The sequence below is a fragment of the Zonotrichia leucophrys genome, chromosome 1A (assembly GCF_028769735.1).
Source record: "Zonotrichia leucophrys gambelii isolate GWCS_2022_RI chromosome 1A, RI_Zleu_2.0, whole genome shotgun sequence".
NCBI classification, from domain to species: Eukaryota; Metazoa; Chordata; class Aves; order Passeriformes; family Passerellidae; genus Zonotrichia; species Zonotrichia leucophrys.
The window spans coordinates 38,675,524-38,693,486 of record NC_088170.1 but is presented as its reverse complement, the minus strand read 5'-3'; the positions used below and the strand labels follow the sequence as shown (position 1 = coordinate 38,693,486).

The 17,963-nt window shown below is 48.5% G+C and overlaps 1 protein-coding gene and 1 long non-coding RNA gene across 8 annotated transcripts in view; both read left to right on the top strand.

Moving 5' to 3' along the window:
- Positions 1–17,963, top strand: part of CACNA1I (calcium voltage-gated channel subunit alpha1 I) — a 163,141-nt gene that overhangs the window by 3,754 nt on the left and 141,424 nt on the right. For all 6 annotated transcript variants that reach the window (XM_064702363.1, XM_064702362.1, XM_064702361.1 and 3 more), the window contains one exon: positions 9,544–9,845. In XM_064702363.1, coding sequence (XP_064558433.1) covers positions 9,565–9,845 — 281 coding nt within the window. In that variant the 5' untranslated portion in view covers positions 9,544–9,564. The remainder of the gene's footprint in view (positions 1–9,543; positions 9,846–17,963) is intronic.
- LOC135442499 (uncharacterized) overlaps positions 10,616–17,963 on the top strand; it is a 57,987-nt gene continuing 50,639 nt past the window's right edge. The window contains exons 1-2 of one of the 2 annotated variants that reach the window (XR_010438674.1): positions 10,650–10,715; positions 11,591–11,768. This is a non-coding gene — a long non-coding RNA (uncharacterized LOC135442499). Of the gene's footprint in view, positions 10,716–11,590; positions 11,769–17,963 lie in introns of both variants that reach the window. The other variant, XR_010438675.1, reaches the window with a different exon arrangement.

Sequence of the window (17,963 nt, the reverse complement as noted above, 5' to 3'; positions counted from 1 at the left end):
AGAGGTACATTGCTGTTTATAATGACCTGATATAGGCAGCTTATTGGTTTATTCATCTGTGTCTGAAGTGCGTGTATTGAAGCTCCTAGAAATCACATAGGGGTTTGAAAAATGTCTTATACTGATAGAAAATTTATTTAAGTCCTCTAATCATAACTCAAATTGCATAAATCAACGCAGTAACTTTGTAATAAACTCTCTCTGCCGGTGCTTGTCAGGCCTCGGTGTTTGAAGCACCGCAGTGTGCCCTGAAGAGCAATCAGCCCAGTGTATCAGGGACTAATTGCAATGAGGAGATGTCAGAAAATGCCTCCTCTCCTGCCTTGAGCTGGAGGTGTGTGCTGCTGTGGTGGCATGGGAGGGAGGTGGTTTCTGGGCCAAGGCAGCCTGAGTCAGGGGGGCTTTGCAGATCCATCCCAGTCCTTGCAGCCTGTGGGCTCCTGGTGTGGAATCCTGCTTGTTGGGGTTTCCTGCAGCAGCCTGTGCTTCCCAGCACCTGCAGAATGCAGTGCAGGAGCCCCATCTCTGTGTGATCAAGGCAGGATTGGAAGGGTGCCTTCAAAGGCAAAGGTTGTTACCCTCTTCTCAAATGTGTGCGTGTATTAAAAGAAAGCAACAAACAGTCCCAAGGGTACTGCTGGTCTCTGCTTCTGACATAACCATCAATCTGCAGCTTGGGCACCACATCCTACTCCCTTGTGCCTTCATGTAAAGCTCCGTGGGGGCATCCCTGGAGGGCAAGCAAAGGGCAAATCCTTATGAAACTATTGGATTTGGGGCCGTGGGGTTGAACAGGGTGGAGAGGAGCTGCTGACCTGCGCTGTGGGTAGCTGGTGAGGTGACAAATGCCAGAGATTTCACTGCTGTGATGTGGCTGCTGAAAGTGCTTGTCTGGTATGATCATTAGGATGGGGGGCAGAGGGCAGGGAAGGTTTATATTTCCTTTTTCTGAGGTGTCAGAGTTTGGCCGTGGCTACAAAAACACTGCTGTATGGAGTGCACAGGTGGGGTTAGTGGTGTTAATCCTTGCTCAGGTGCAGCCTTAGTGTCTGTCTGGCAGGCTCAATTAAGTTGCTTTCCAGGACAGAGGTTAGGAATGGATTTTCCTGCAGGTCATATTGTCAGGAGTGGTTGAGATCCTGTTTCTGCTGCTGCATGTGTGTGTTTGCCTTTGTGTGCATGTGTACAGTGTGCCCAGCACTATCTTGCATTCTCACCTCTGACTGGAGACATTGGCAGTGCTGATGCCTTCAATTGCTTGTCTTCCTTGCGCATTTTGCCCCTTATTTTGCCTTTAAACCCACTCTGAATTTGGCAGAGGGGATGGATGGAGGTAGGGGGCAGAGTAACTCTTTATGGACTCTTTCAGACTGGGTTTTCTGGCAAGGATTTAGCTTGGATATAGGGGTCCCTTTCAGGTCTGTGGTTAGATGTGCTTGCACTGGTGTCTTTGCTGCTTTTCAGTGATTGTTATTCAAGCAACTGTCCCAGCTGTGTTTTTTTCCCCTGGTGACAGCAGGGAGAGAAGGGGACTTTTGCTTTTAAGCTCATGTAAATGAGCAGCAGTGTCAGTAATCAGATCATGTGGGATGCAGGGGAACCATCACAAGTCCTGTGATGGACTGTCCATCTATTGACCTGACACTGAACAGTCTGTAGGCCTTTGCAGAAGAGTTAGCAACCTTGTCTCATCTCTGCTTCTAGAAGTTTCCCATCTTCAGAGCTACATTTATTTCCCATATCCTCTCTTCTTTCTGGAGGCAGAGCCTGGGGCATCATCACACTCCACATAGCTTTAGCTCCCTTCCTGTTTTTGTTTTTGCCAAGAGTTAGTTTGCTCCAAATGCGTAGCTGTGTTTATGCAGATTATCTCCTTTGGAGGGATTGAGGGGGAGCAGTAATTTTTAGGGAGGAGAGAGGTTGTACATGTAACCCTTGATGCTCTCCAGAGCTCTTCATATCGTGTTCCCTTTAGATGTGCTGCTTACTGTCTCCACCTCCCCATTTCCATTTTCACCCCAGGGAATCTCCTCTCCAGATGTGAGTGGTGATAGTGAGCTGGGAAAAAGTCTGGAGGTGGCGAGGATGCTTGTGCAGAAGTGGGAAGTTGCATTCAGTTCTGTGCTGTGACAGGGACCAGGGAGTCTCCTGGGGTCTCCCCACTCCTTGTATGCTGCTGTTTTCCTGCTCACTGCAGCAGGTCCTGAGGGGACACTGCATTGGGCACTGGGATTGAGATGAAAAGGGTGGAGAGGTTGATACAGGAAGGATAGTGCGAAGCAGAGCTTCTCACTGCTGGCTCAGCCCGTGTGGGAGCAGCCCCAGATGCCCTTTTCCGTGCACTTTAGAGGTGCAGTGCTGGCAGCTGCAGCCTGGGGCAGCTGTCCTGGTGGTGGGCAGGAGCTGCAGCTCTGCTTTCCCGGCGTGGGCTTCTCTTGGAGGCACAGCTGAGATATTCACAAGTTTTGTCTTTCCTGCTAGCACTTCAGGATCTGGGTTCTGAAGGGCTAAAAGTGTGAGGATGGCCCCAAAGCCATCATTGCTGGTAGCCTATGACACCACTATCTTCCTCTTCATCATCCTCATCTGACCGACTTAATTTCCATGTTCATTGCTGACCTGAAGGAGAGTGTAAACAGCACATTAATGACTTCCCTGGTGATGATAAACCAGGTTTTTGCCTGCCAGTGGAGATGCAGTAAAATAACACAAAGGTTAGAAAGATGAGTGGAAAATAACTTACTGATATTAACCTTAGGAAAAACGCAAGCTGATGCATCTGGAGGCAATCAAAAATGTGAAACATGGGCTCTGGTGAAGGACAGGGAAGGGAACGGCTCAGGCCACAAGACATGGCAGTAGATGGCACATCAGACATGGCCTCGCAGTGTGACAGGGCCAGCAGGAGCCACAGGGCTGTGACACTCGGGACACGGGTCCCGGCACAGCCTGCTGGGGGACACCCACACGGAGCCCCGCGGGCTGGGGACATTCATCCACGAGCGAGGATTCAGCGCTAAGGATGCGCGGCTTGGCTGAGTGCGGGTTTGAGCGAGAGGACACGGCAGGAATTGTCCCAGTGAAAGGTGTCCGTGCTCACGGGGAGGAGGAGGAGGAGGAGGCATCGCTGGAGATGTGCAGAGCAAAGCTGTGCACTGGGAGAGCAGGGTGGGTTTGAAAGGGAAAACACTCACTCCAGGGCAGTCTCCACATGGAGATGGATCTGCTGCAGTAAGGAGTCATCCCCAGAAGGAGATTTTCATAGTCTGTTCACTTGGAACACCAAAAATGAAAATACTTTGTTGAAAACAAGTATGCATATCCTCTGGGAAGTAGTGGGATAAGGTTAGTGTCCTCAACAGCACTCACCTGGGTCTCAAACCCTCCACATAGTTAAGGTCAGGTCAGGATTTTCCAATGGGAAACTTCATTCTCCTTCATTTGCCTACACCCAAAGTGACCATGTTACCCCTATGCCTTTTCTTCTCTCATTGTTTACTTTGACCCCCTCCATCTCTCCAGCAAAATTTATGTTACTGGTCTCCATAACATCTCCTTTGGCTTGGCCAAAGGTTCCTTAGCAATGCAAGCAGATCCCCACTTTGCTGTGCCAGGGACCAAAGGTATGGACAGAATGGGGCTGTCCCAGCAACACGACAGGGAATTGGACACTGATACATTGGACATTGACTGTGATGATGAGGGTGGGAGTGTCCAAGAGATCAGAGCTTGCTCTTTCTACAGCTGCAAATGCAGTACAGGTTGAAGGCAGGGCATTGTTGAGGCTTTAGGACAGACAATTTGCTTATTTTGTCCTGTGCTGGTAGGACTGCTCCTTCACCTGCTCAGTGAGATGCAGGAATTTCTTCTGCTCCCTGTCCTTAATGGGAGTAGGGGTACAAAATGACCAGGGTGAGGCTGCCAAGCACTCAAGCAAATCTAGCAGAGGGTAATAGCGTGTGTGGAAGAAGGCACAGCAATCAATCAGCACGCAGCTGCAAATGCAGCAGGTCATGGGCATTTGACCACGGCAGGGAGGCTGGGAGACCTTGGCTCTCGTGCAGGCCATGGGTGTTGTGCTTCAGGGGCCTGTGGGAGCACCAGCATCTCCAAGCAATGGATTTGGGCACCATTTGGAACACTCTGTGCTGGCTCTCTGCCACATCCCATTGCAGGTGGAGGTGCTGGGATGCTGGAGATGTGAGAGCTCCTGTTTCAAATTAAGTGCTAAGAAAAGTGACCCTGTTCCTTCCTGGCACTTGTGCAGCCCCACACACACACAGAGGCAGATGAGAGCAGGCAGAGAAACACGCCAGTGCCAGCTGAACACATGCACAGAGGGAGCTGGGTACCACTAATTACATTGTACCACGACAAACGCTCCAAATGTGAAACCTGTATGACTAACACATCCCTGCAGCCAGACACAGGCATCAAAGGTAACGCTTGCCACTTATAGCAGCAAACAGAGGCGGGCTCACGGCCGTGCTCGGCAGAGCCCGGGAGGCTCCCGCAGCTCCGGCTGGGGTCACCCACACGCCTGCCCAAATATGCCACACACGCAGGCACCTCCTTAAACGAGTCTGGGCCTGTGCAAAGCTGACTGCAAAAGCTGTGCCCCAGATGCTTGTCAACTTTTGGATGGATGTTTGGAGAGGGTGAATAAATACGTGTGCCTCAGGTGCTGCTCCAGCTGATGGGACCATCTTGATCTCCCCAGCAGCACCAGCTGGAGGTTGTCATTTTTGTCCCTCTTCTGCAAGGGTGTTAGCAGGACAGAGTGGCTGCTGTGCTTCCTACTGCTTCTGAGTAATGGGTGACTGATGGTGATGGATGGTTTGGAAAGGACTTGTGTGCCCTCAGAATGGGAGGTGCTGTGTTTACATTTAAAGGAAATGCGGTCTGCACTTTCATTTTTGACGTGGACCCCAGTGTTGTCTGTGTGAGCAGTGCACAGGCAGGAAGGGACAGCTCTGAGGCAGTGTGGGCTGGCAGGGGACACAGGGTTAGGGATGATGGTGGGGAAGGTGAGCTCTGAGGATGGGCCCAGGTGAGAGGGGAGTTGTATCCCACTGGGCTCTGGGTGGATTCTCTCCAGCACTGGGACAGTGCTCTGGGGACCTCTCTCTGGTATTTCTCTCTCCTGGCTGGCTGCAGAAGGCCCTTTCACTGTCAGGCTGCAATAGTTCAGAAAGGGCTGTGTGAGCCTTGTAGGGGTCCTGTCAGCCCTCCCTCACCCACAGCCCCTGTCAGCCCCCTGCCAAGGGGGCAGAGAGGAGATGGAGGCTGCTGTGGCTGGGCTGTGGTGCCTGCAGGACACCTTGGGCTGGTTCACTCATGGCAGCTCATGGCACTGACAGCCCTGGGATGCCAGCTGAAGCCCTAAAGGGGGAGTGTGTCTGAGCTGAGACTTCTGCAATGCATGGCAGGAGGTGACATCGGCCTTTTTGGACACACACCTCTAACCTGTAGCACTTCTCCTGCATTGTGATATTTTCTCCTTTTATTCCTAACCAATTTCCACTTCTCTAAAAGTCCACGCCTTCTCTTGCTGTTTTAGAGCATCCTTCTCCTTTCCTGCTCAGTAGTCTGGCAGGACCAGGTGCCTCTGGGGCAGGGTTGAGCCAGAGGCTGTCAGCCTCTCTAGTGCTTGCCAAGGCAAGGAGCTCCGTGCCAGCACACGTGCCCAGGGCAGGTGTGAGTGCAGGCTGCAGCACCAGTGGGTGCTCAGCTCAGGATGTTGCTGGCTTCAAATGGTCCTTGGGCACGGACAGTGCAGACTCAAGACCTGGCTCCACAGAAGGGTTTGGCACGGGCTGTGCAGGGAGAGAAGCAGGAGGAGCTGCCAGCCCACAAATAACTTCCCTTCCCCTGGGAGGGAAGTGCGGCTGGTGTAGCATCACTCCTCCAGTGTATGTGACTTTTGCAGCGGAATGTTTTTGTGTATTTGGGGGACATTTAAGATAAGTCCAGGCTGGGGAGGGTTTGATTTTTTTCTAGTGGGTCTGGCCTGCTGTACTCTCTGGGGTTAGGCTTGCCTGAGCAAAAGGCTGAGTGAGCAGAACATGCATCTGGCCACCCCATAGCCCTCATCTTGGATCCTTGTCCTCCTGTATTGCCCTTGTCGCAGTAAGCTGCACTTGCACAAAGGGGAGGTTAGAGGCATCCCAAAGACACATTCTGGAGATTTATAGTGCTGCTGAGTCTTACTATAACTGCCTTTTTTCTGGGTAAGAACCCTCTCCATTGATGCACATTTCTCTGTGTATGCAGATAAATGCATTTGCCAAACTCATTCCTCTTTTTGATTTAAACAGGGCTCCCCTGGGTTGAAATACTGTAGCAGGCTGACTCCAACGAAGTTACAGAGCAATGCTACAGCAAGGGAAGGCCCCAGATTGCAAGCCCAGAGAAAACATTAGTATTGCATGAGTTGTAGCCTGACAAAAATAGGGGAAATAGCTCATTCCAACCCCCACATCTGAAATGGTAGCAGAGACAGCCCTGGACCTATCTCAGGCAGGAAAACCACTCTACTCTTCTTTAAAGTTGAGATGGGAGGGCTTACTGTGTGAAGAGCTCAGAAGTGCCCCAGTGCTTGATTTTCCCCTCCCTCTCTTTTGACACAGAATATTAATCCTGCTTAATGTAGGAAATACATCATGATCACAGCCTTGGGAGGCAGAACAGGATTTAATCTTAGGAAGGTAATGGGTATTACTCACGTCTCCAGTGGGGCAGCTGTCATTCAAGGACTGTATTTAGCTTCAGGACTTCCAAAGGGATTCACCTGGCCCTGTGTCCATATGAGCCCTAATGAGTCAGTCTGAGCTACACAGATCAGAGTGATGAGCTGTGTGTGATAAGCACGCTATCCAGTTTGTGCATGTGCGTTTCACATGGGCAGAGCAGCATCCCTGAGTCCCAGCTGCATCCAGCACTGGCGAGATGGAGGAGAGGCCCTGGATGCTTGCTGAAGGGAAAGCAGGGAAATGCTGATGAGGTTGTTTCTCCTATTCCTTCTCTCAGTTGTACTGGTAATTATGAAGCTTTGTACGCTGCAGTTTGGAACTGTCATGCCCTCATCAGTGTGCATGCTCTGAGCACCATAATAAGTAATTCCTCCTGGCTGTCTCTGCTAATCTTTCTCCTCTGTGCTGTAATGGGAGGGAAGTTGGGCTCAGCCACAGCATGTTAATAGACTGCAAGGGAGCCAGTTCAGAGCAGGCAATGGGGAGCTGGTGGGAATAGGGAATGAAAAAAGTGGTACAAGTAGTTGCATGGGTGCCCAGAGTCAAAAATCTGCTGAAAGTTTTTATGAAAACAGTAGTGATAGATGGTGAGAAGGATGCACTGTACATTTTTTCACAGGGCTTAAAAAATTATGAGCAGCATCCCAAAACCAGTTAGGAGACATGGTATCTGTTCTTTCCAATAGCTGCAGGCCTTTGGGATAATGAATTCCAAGAGTCTCTCCGCTATCCCCTCAGGGAAACTGTGTCTGCTTTCTAAACCCCTGCACTTGCTGCTCTTTATTCTGACAAATACCAAGCCTCGAAGAACAAGCAAAGCTTTGGATCAAAGTGTCTGTTGGAAGCAGGAGGCTGAGGAAACAGGATAGGTAGGCAGAGGTTTCAGGGTCTCATCTGGGAACCATGGGGCACTGCAACCTGAGGTGGAGTGGTTGGCAAGTCTGGCAGATGAGTGGTGTGGAGAGCATTGGAGATCACAGATCCAGCAGTGTGAGCATCAAAAGGGCCACGGGCTGAAATGTCAAGGGTGCATTGCTGAGGCAGAGCAGCGTGAACAGAGCCCCTCACAGGCTTTGTGAGCCTAAAGTGAAGAGAGCTGAGACAAGTGCCAGGGAGGATAACCTATGGCCAGGATGTGAGGAGATGGGGTCTGGACAGACACATCCTTTCCTGCTGTTCATCATCCCTTTCTGCTCTGCAGCGTGTCTGAGGGCTCTTGTGTGGCTTTTAAATCTGCACCTGCAGCATGGGCACTCCAGATGGTTCAGCATGCCAGCGGGGTGAAGGGAAGGCAACCAGCAGTCATTGGCCAAGCTCTCTTTCCTGAGAGTGTCCCTGTAACACCCCTCCAAAGCCAAGCCTTGGAGTTTATGTAATTCCCCTCAATTTGAGAAGTCACTTCCACTCTGCTATTGAATGCACAGCACCCAGGCAGCAAAATGATATTTTTAGTAAAAGTTTGGTGTAGTTGCTCTGTAGTGCGCAAGAGTGTTGTGGTTCAACCCTGGGTGGCAGCTAAGCCACACACAGCTCCTTACTCACTGCCCTCCAGCTGGAATGGGAGGAGAATCAAAAGAGTAAAAGGGAGAAAAAGGCAAAAAGGTGAGATAAAGGCAGTTTGATGGGTAACACAAAAGTTGTGTACTCAAGTAAAGCAAAAAAAAGGAATTTATTCACTTCTTCTCATGGACAGGCAGGTGTTCAGCCATCTCCAGGAAAGCAGGACTCCATCACAGTTGGGAATACAAATTTTGTCACTCCAAATGTCCCCCTTTCTTCCTTCTTCCCCCAGCTTTATGAGCTGAGAATGATGTCATATGATATGGAATATCTCTTGGGTTACCTGGGGTCAGCTGTCCTGGCTGTGAGCCCTCCCAGCTCCTTGTGCACCCCCACCCAGCTCACTGGGGTGATGTGGGAAACAGAAAATGCCTTGGTGCTGCGTGAGCCCTGCTCAGCAGTGACTCAATCATGGGTATCATCAACCACGTTTCCAGTACAAATCCAAAACACAGCCCTGCTCCAGCTACTGTGAACAAAATTAACCCTTCCCCAGCCAAAACCAGCACAGGCTGCCAGTGAGCTTGAGACCTGCTCTTCTCATGCCTACCCACTCCCTCTGACCATTGTTTAGGGAAATAACTTTTGCAGCTCGTGTTCGTGGTGTTTCCACTGCTCCAGCATAGGAGAGCTCAACAAGCTCGAGTAAAAGGTGCCTAATGTTTAATCCTGCTTGTGTTACAGCTCACTGCTTGAATGAGTGGCTGCTGTGTATGGGTTTGGCATGCATTTCTCAGTGTCAGTCTGATGGAGCCTGTGCAATGGTGAGACTCAGGGCCAGCCCAGAGCGCCCTTGGATAGAAGAGCTGGGCCAGCAAAGTGCACCTGGAGCTGGCAGGGCTCTGTTAGGGACTGCCAGGGCAGGATGGCTCTGTTGTGTGAGGATAGGCCCATGCTGTTCAAAGCATTGTGCTCTGTTCTGGTGCTCAGGCTGTCTCCAGAAGAGGGGCCAGCATCCCCTGAGATGATGCAGTTCTCTGGCAGGGGTCTCAGGGGCTGCAGGGAGGGTTTAAATGGTGATGGAGGGGAGCAGCCAGAGGAGTCTTGGTGGAGAGGTGACTGGCAGAAAAGAGCTTAAAACTGCTTCAGCACCAAGTGGTTTATCACTTGTCAGAGCCATCAGTCCTGCAGCTCTCCCCTGCTCTGCACTTGCTAGGAGAGCCCAGATGTGCTGTGCTTTTGCTGCTGGTTCCTCGTGGGATTTAATGTCTCTTTCTTGCCTCCCCTGCAGGGGTTCTCGCTCGTGGCTGGCATGGCAGAGTACGTCCCCCAGGCTGCCTCCACCTGGCCTGCAGGCCCTCAGCCCCCTCACACTCCTGCCAGCTGCCCCCTGGAGCCTGTGGATCTGGGCATCTCGGAGCAGCCAACGCCACCGGAGCAGCCGCCCTCCTCCCTGGAGCTGGGCGAGGATGAAGAAGTCACCTCCCCTCCGGATCCCGACGTCCCCTACCCAGACCTGGCCCCTGTTGTCTTCTTCTGCTTGAAGCAGACCACCAGCCCACGGAGCTGGTGCATCAAAATGGTGTGCAACCCATATCCTTTCTGAGCTGCCCCTACTCCCTCCCTGCCTCTGGCTCCCTCCTGCCCCGTCCTCCCCTCAGCCTGCCCTCCTGGGGTGCCTTGCAGGTAAGGAATAACTTTTATTACGTTTTTAACAACCTTCTTTGTTCATTGCTTGTGTTTAAACAGAACCTTTGCTGGTGTGATTAAAGGACATTGATTATGAAAGAAGGGACTTCAGGAAGAGCCACTGACAGTCCCAGGCACAGGGACTGGGAGTAGGGAGAGTGGAGGTGTGAGGAGAGGTACATTAGAAAGCCTGTTCTTCCCCTTCCTAGCTCCCTTTTTGCCTGGGACAGAGTAGGATTTGCCAGCCTAGGAGCTTTTCAGACTGCCATGAGCAGTGGAGGTGTCTGAAAACAGAGGCTTTACTGAGAGCTCACCTTGCCTTAGTGAGGGAACCACCACTCCTTCTCCACCCTGATTGCACGGAAACCCAAGTGACCCCTTGCCTTTCCATGTAGCACATGTCACTGTCCTGCCAGGGCCTTGTTGGGATGTCTGGCCAGCACTGAACAGGGGAGTGTGTGTTCCACACAGCCTGGGAGACTTCTCTGGGACGTGGGCACATCCTCCCCTCCATGGTCAGCAATCACACACAGGTGTTGTCACTCATGCATTGGCACTGCTGGGCTGCAGGGACCCTCCTGCCACTGAGTCTATGATGCCTGCAGCATTTAATTTCCAATGAAATCCACCTGCACAGCTCATCAGCAGGAGCCTGCCAGTGTGCCCTGTGGCTCCAGTGGTATAAAAGCCAGGTAGAGAAGAGCAGTTGTTCCCTGAGCTGTGGGATCATGGATGGTGTGGAGGAAATGGAGAAGAAGATGAGTTATCAGAGAGGTTGGTCTGAGATTTATGGGAATGTTTTCCTAGCTGGAAATCTCAACTGGCAGCACTTTCTACCAGGAAGTTCCTTAGTTCCTAGCTGGGTGGGTATTAGCTATGAGGATGCCTGCTCTGGTTCTGATGTATAGACTAAATCTGAATGTCTGTGCATACAGTGGAGCCTAGCAAAATGTTTCCAAGAGTATTTTCAGCTTTAAGAGCCTAACCCCGGGTGAGGACTTGAAGTAGTGTCAGCAGTAGCAGCTGACCTTAAATGGATGAGATTTGTTTTAATTTCAAGTGTAGGTAAAGGTTTGTGTTTGAGCTCTGAGCTCTTGTCTTAAAGTTCAAAAGCCACTGAAGAGAGGTTGCAGTCTCAAACACAGGTTATGGCTGGGAACACATTGGAGATTTAGATATTTTGCTTTCTTTTCCACTGGCTGCTCTATAAAATTTTAAAACTTTGTATTGAATTATGCATTGCTTTTCTATCACAGTGTGCCTGTGCTAGTTATTATGTCCTAGGAATCTTGTCCCAGCATGTGGTAGAGCAGGACTCAGAACAGGACTCAGAGTAAAGCCCAAGACATTTTTGTCACGATAAAAGGCTGGATTTGGGAAGTGAAAGAAGAGCAACAGCGTGGGTTTGGGATGAAGGCTTGCTTTTGGATGAGGCAAGGAGGTTGTGGTGGAAGAGGAGCCTGTCCTTATTGCTGGCTAAAAAGTCACTCAAAGTAGTCTCTCCAATCTGGTATATTGCAAGGAGTTTGCTTTAAGTTGTTGGAACTACTATTCAAGAAATTGGCCTGTTTTAGTTTTTAAGTGTTACTTTTGTCCTGATCTGCAGACAAATGTGTTCTTTGACTTGTAAAATGACTTTTTCTTATTAGAAACTAGACAAAGGAGGAAAAAGCCTCATCCAATCACCTGTTGACCTTACATGTGGCCACCAGGGAGTGAAGGGCAGTGGTGGGGCTGCTGGAACCTTTTGGAGGGGTTGTGTCAAACCTGAGGTTTCAGCTCAGCTGCGTGACATTGGGAGATTGCAGGACTAGTGGAGACTGAGAGGTGAGGATTCAACCCCTCCTCTGATTGCCTTTCAACCCCTTGTGCTTCTCTTTTTAAAAGGCTCATGAAATAAATGTTTACCTTTTTTTTTCCTCAAATGAGGGGTTGCTTTTGCACCCTGAAGGCTTTTTACATGTAATCATATGCTCTTGGCATCACACTTTTTTTTAACAGCACCACAGACAGGATACATTTACATGGCCTGGTGGCAGATGCCTGGCTGGGAATCAGACCCTTCATAAGAGACACTTCTATGAAAACCAAATCATCTCTTCTAGGAATTGATATGCTTGCCTGCTTTCCATCCTTGTTACACTGAGCTATTGGGTGTCCAATGTGCTTAAGCTAAGCAGGGGCAGGAGGAGCCACTGTCATAGGTCAACACCTGGCCTTTTGTGAAGATTCAGCAAAAAGATGGGGCATTCATTAAATGCCTATTAATCTTCTTGTGGAATTTTTTCCTGGATTAGAGCTTCATGACTGCCATTGTGGAAGTACTGTCAATGAGATTTAAAAAGGAAGCTCTGATAGTTAAGGGCCATGTAACAATTTTTTTTAAGCACGCGGTCATTAACCACCAAATTTCAATTTAGGTAATTGCATTCTAACTACTTAAATCCCCCTCTCCTGGAGATTATTTTTCCTTTTGTGAGCGGTCCTGCGATTTTGTTATGTGCTATTAAACAGCTGCCATATTGCTTTGCTGCAGTGCAGTAATAGGAGAAAGAACCACTCATTTCTTTGCTTTAAAATTGCTTCTGGAAGCATGTTTGTGTAGAGATGTGTGATGCTATTGTTGCAAAAGTTGTAGATCCTAACTCCCTTTTATGAACAGGACTATGATGCCTGTGAAAGTCCATGTATTTGTCCCCAAAGGGAGTATTTGCTGTGTTTTTGCTGTTGTAGTGAGTGGTGAAAAGGAGCCTGATGCTTTTGAGCTTGGTGATTTGAATGTTTTTGGGATGGCTTTACCTACAGCTCAAGTGAATGCATGAATAACTTTAGTTTATTGGAAGCAGGTTTATTTTTTAAATTTATTCCAAATCTACTTTATTAGAGACAGGTAAGTGCTGTTTCAGCTGGGTGTGCAATGCAGTTCAACAAGCACCTGGAGCCTGGCTTGTCCCCTGATTAGAAAGGAGTTGCTGTGATGCAGCACATGAGCAGCCAGCCAGCTGGTTTGTTTAGGTCAATTTGTGCTTTGGTAACAGAAGGCTGGACCACTTGGAGCTGTAGATCATGGAGCTGTTGCAGCTACAATGTTAATACAGTCCTTATTTGAGATGTGGTTATGAAAATGGCTGGAAGATTATTTTTTTCCTTTTATTAAACCTAAACTCTGTCATGTAGGATTTGAAGTCAAGCTTGGATGGGGAATAGGATGAAAGGCATTAAAAAACATGTTTCTAAACCAACTGCATAGCATTTATCTTATGAATTTATAAAATGTTTGGGACTAAATAATGGGTATGCCACATGGCACCTTACAAATGGATTCTCATGAGAGGCTCTGCAGTTCACTGCTCTGTCATCTCCTTGCTTTTTATGTACCACCCCCTTGGTGAAGCTGTTGGCCCTTTGGGCTTCTGTTTTGCTCTCAAGCAGTGAAGTGTTGCAATTCCAGCTGATTTCAGTGGTGTGGGAGCAGCAGGTCAGATCCCAGATGAGCCAAAGCTTATGTGCACACTTAATTTTTATTATTGGGAGCTGTGTTTCACAGAGTACTGAGCAGGGTGACTTCTTACAGCTGTGGCACGACTGTGTGCACTGAGGAGCTGCCTTGTAGCTCATTAGCTTTGAAATCCACTGAACAGGGCTGTGCCACTGTGCCTGCTGCCAAAATCCCACCTTGCTTCTGGAGATACCTTTCCTGTGGCTTTCCCTGATGGCATTGTCAGCTTGGACCGTGTGCTCTGTGCACAAGGAAACAGGACTGGCCTTGAGAATTTTGGTTGGAATCAGAGGAAACCTCAGCATTTATTCCCCACAGGGATAATTTATGTATGAGTCAGTGCAGCATGGGATGGCTGGTGATGGCAATAGTGGTGTTTCTTGCTGGCACTGCCCCCTGAGAGCCAGTGCAAAATGAAATTTTGGAGAAGAAAAATGTGTGAGTGGAATGGTGCTTTCATTGGTGGCAGAGGCAGGAGGTGCCACAGTGCATGGGGACTGTGGGCTGCCAGAATCTCTGCTTTTTGGGTGCTGTGTGGTCAAGGGGGCAACAACCCCACTGCTCATTAAGCTTTGGGTGAATGTGTTATACATGTAAAATATGCCTATGTCAGATACCAGTTTGGGCAATTGGTTTGTCCAGTGAAGTTCTCTGTGCACATTCTGTTGTATGTTGTGCTTGTTTCTGCCTTAAGTTTGTAGACTGTCAAATCCTGGACACACTGTTCTTAATGACTGGCTGTAGTTATATAATAAGCATAATCTGCAAATTTATTGCAAATCTTGTAGTAGTTGATGACTGTCTTAAGGTCTGAGTTCCTGTAATAATTTGAATTTTACTTTTCTTTTTCACGTGTGTTTGTATATATAAATAAAAATAATGGTTTTCTGCATCTCTAGTAAGTAGAGAGAAGCTTGGAAATGTGACCAGAAAGTGTAATAATACATCAAAAATTGAGTGGCTTATGAATTTTAAGCAGCATTGATCATTCTTGAGACTGGGGATCATGGCTTTCTGCTTTTGGGGTCATCAGTATCAGCTTTTAGGTGCAGATTTGAAAAAAAAAAAATTATATGTTGTTCATGTGTCTCCATTTTAAGGGCAGCTCTCCTGTCTCTCTTAAAAAGCCTCTCTCAGAAGACACATGAGGAGTCTGGCATTTATTGAGGACTTTTTACAGCTCTGTATGATTCTAGGTAACCTGGCAGGTGTTGCTGCTGCGCCCTCCTTCCAGCCAAGGAGATATCTCTGTACACCCCAGCCCCACCAAGTGCATGATTTATTTTTCTCTGTGAGGGGTTATCTGACCCCTCTGCACTCCTCAACAGCCTGAGTCAACTTTGCAGTTTCTCCTGTTGCACGGGCAGCTGAGATGGCAGAGCTGTGCAGAGGGTGTGCAGGGCTGGGGACACTGCTGTTCCCATGGGCATGTGCCAGATGCTTGTCAAGCCTTGAGGGAGCAAGACTGCTTTAGGCTCTGCTGGGTTTTCTGCCACTGCCAGCCTCCCTGCTGGAATGGAGCTTGCTATTAGCAAATAAGGGTCACTTCTAATAAGTCAGTTGTTGGTTATCTTGATTAATATGTGAAGGCACTGAATGCAGTGGATCAATCTATCACCAAGTGCTCTCCTCCCCTGTTGTGTTAGCAATGTGCCTTAAAGCAGACATGTCTTACCCTTGTGAGCTGACCCTTAATTTCCCTGTTAATTTTCCCCTTGGAAAGCTGATAGGCTTTACCCCATCTAACTCCACCTGTCTGAAAACCATCCAAGGTCTCTGTACGTATTTGAGAGACTGCAGCAGGAAATTGAGTGTGCCTAGCTGAGCCTCTCTCTTTAGAGGGTGAAGCAGATCTCTGGAAGTTCCTGTTCTTCCTTTAGCAAAGAAGTAGTTGCTGGATAGCAGGCTGCAGCATTTGCATTTAAGTTTGCTATGCTTTTGGTTTCCCAGATAACCATCCATAACTTGCTCTAGAAGAAGGCAAAGGGAAAGACAGGGAGCAGGTTTAGTTTTGGAAACTGCACAGTCTGAACATCTTAATGCTTCCATAATGAAATATTGGGTAATCTTAGTTTTGTGGGAGAAGAAGAACTCCATTCACCTGGACTCTGGATTGGGGAAAAGTAATTCTCTGAATTCCAGCTTTTTCTTAGCATAGCTGTTTCCTGATTGTGGTTGGTAGACAGGTGGCAGGGGAAGCATGATAGAGCTCAGGGCCTTCACAAGTAGTTGGGAAGGAAGTTGTCTCCACAAAACTAGTGACGAGGGAGGGCCATTAGTGCGGGTCATTTGATGTGCAAATTTACGAGGGAAGTTTAGAGGAACCATTTGCACAGTCAGATGTGGTGTAAATGGAGTTTAAACTCCTGCATTGTCATTAGTAGCACACAAGGGATGGATATGTTTGAAGGGGATTTGCATGCTCGAGATCTGTAAGAAATTGGCTGGGTTGTGTGTATGTGAGATGTATGCAATTTCAGGCAAGTGGGCAGATGTAAAGGGATGAGGTCTAAATTTGGCTGGCTTGCAAGATGGCCCTGGGTATCTAAGCACAAATGTTGAAACAGGATAAATCCCTGCCTCCCATCCCTTTAGCTTAATCCCTGGAGGCTTTTTTTTATAGTGAGAACTCAAAGACCATGGTTTGGAAATGAAGCAGGACAGCAGCATGTACAAAACCAGGGCTCTGACTGAAGATTTAATGTTCACAGGGTCTAACACAGCTGGAAATAAAGCTGAAAATTCGTGGTGCATCCTTACTGTCTTCATTCCAAGCTCTGAGCATTTTTGCTGTTATTGAAGGATGGATTCCTACTGTTGGAGGAGGGGCTATAACAGCAAAGCACAGAGGAGCCTGTGGTTTAGGAGAGGAGTATTCCTGCTGTGTGTTCATAGTGTCCTGTTTCCCTAATATGTTTCAAACCCAATAAAAGATCTTGTAGGCCTCCTACATGCCCTGATGCTTTAGGAAAGCAGGGCTAGGACTCTTACTGCAACAGCTTTTGATGAGATGCCTTAATATGGCAGCTGGGTTTATGGCCAATGAATGTGGAAAATGCAGGGAAGCAGGGGAGAGAGCATAGAAGTCATAAAATTGAGAGCATGCAAGTCATAAAATTGACTGGTGTAAATCAGTGTTATTCTGTTATACCTAGTAAGAACAAACGTGTATGCACCAGCCATTGCTCTTCAGGTGGGTCTGGGGACATTGGTCTTGTTTTGCCTTACAGCACCGTGTATTTGTGGCAAGCTGGGGCTATCTGGTATTGCTAGGCCAGAAGAGAGGGATGGTGTGCTCAGCTGGGATGCAGGGATGGTAACAGTGCCTGTGCTGAGGGACATCCCATCCCTCTGAGGAGTGCATTCCTGAACTGAAACAAATGCTGAAAAACCTTTCTGGAGCATATTGTGCTTATTCACTGGAATATATTTTGCCTTGGAGATGAGAACCATTTATTCTTTGAAAAATGGTCAGTTTGCCTTTTTCAGCCTTTGTGAACACTGAAGCAGGGTGTGTTAGAGTGCCAAAGGGGCTCCTGTAGGAATAGAAAGGGCAATAAAAATGCTCCTTTTGAGTTCAAGACCTATAAAATACTCTGACCAGACCTCTAATTGCATGTCTTGTTATAACAACGTGAATTAACCACTAACAAATTGACCAGCTGCTTATTTGAGGACTTGACACTCTTCCCACCCTAGACCATGGGAGCTGTGGGTTGTGAGCATAATACTTGAGAGGTGAAGTGTGGAGATGAAGACGTAAGATGCTGATGGGGAATGATACATGGAGTTTATCTAGGTTGGGAACAGGTGATGCAAATCCCTGCTGACCTTGGCAGGCATCTCAGCAAACCTTGAAATCAATGGGATTGAAGGCAGCTGATGGACCTGGGACAATCAGCACGAGTGCTTGGTCTCTGGCTGCCATCAAGGACTGTGAAGTGAGAAGCTGGTGTGATGGCAGTGCAAGCCTTGGCTGGGAGAGCCTGCACACCCTTTGGGGGGCTTGGTGAGCAGTGCTGGGGCTGGAACAGCTCTCACCTGCCCGTCCTGACTGCAAGGTTAGCATGTAGGGATGGAGATGGAAAGTTCATCTTGGCCTTTCCCTTCTCCAGCTTTCTCCATGCCCATCAGTGCAGCCTGGAGAGGGGAGCAGCTCCCTCAGGGGGGATGGGGGACGTGCCAAGCTGTGATGTGGGGACCATCTGTCCCCCTGAGACAATGGTGCCATTTACACTTACGTACTGCAATTCATCCAAGAGGAAAGATAAATCTGTCCTGGCTAATGATACATCACACTCTTTGCTTATCCTTTCTTCCTTTAGTTTTCTCTCCCCCAGTCTCCTCTTGTCATCACCTACTGTGCTTCAGTCTATAAAAGAAGCCATTGCTCCCCCTCCTCGAGTGTGATTTGATGTTTGAGTCCCTGCAGCTCCTCTAGCAGACTCCCCTGTGACTAGCCACCCTGTCTATCCCTTTTCCTCTCTGTCAGTGGCAGTTTGTCATTTCCCCCCTCTTTTATT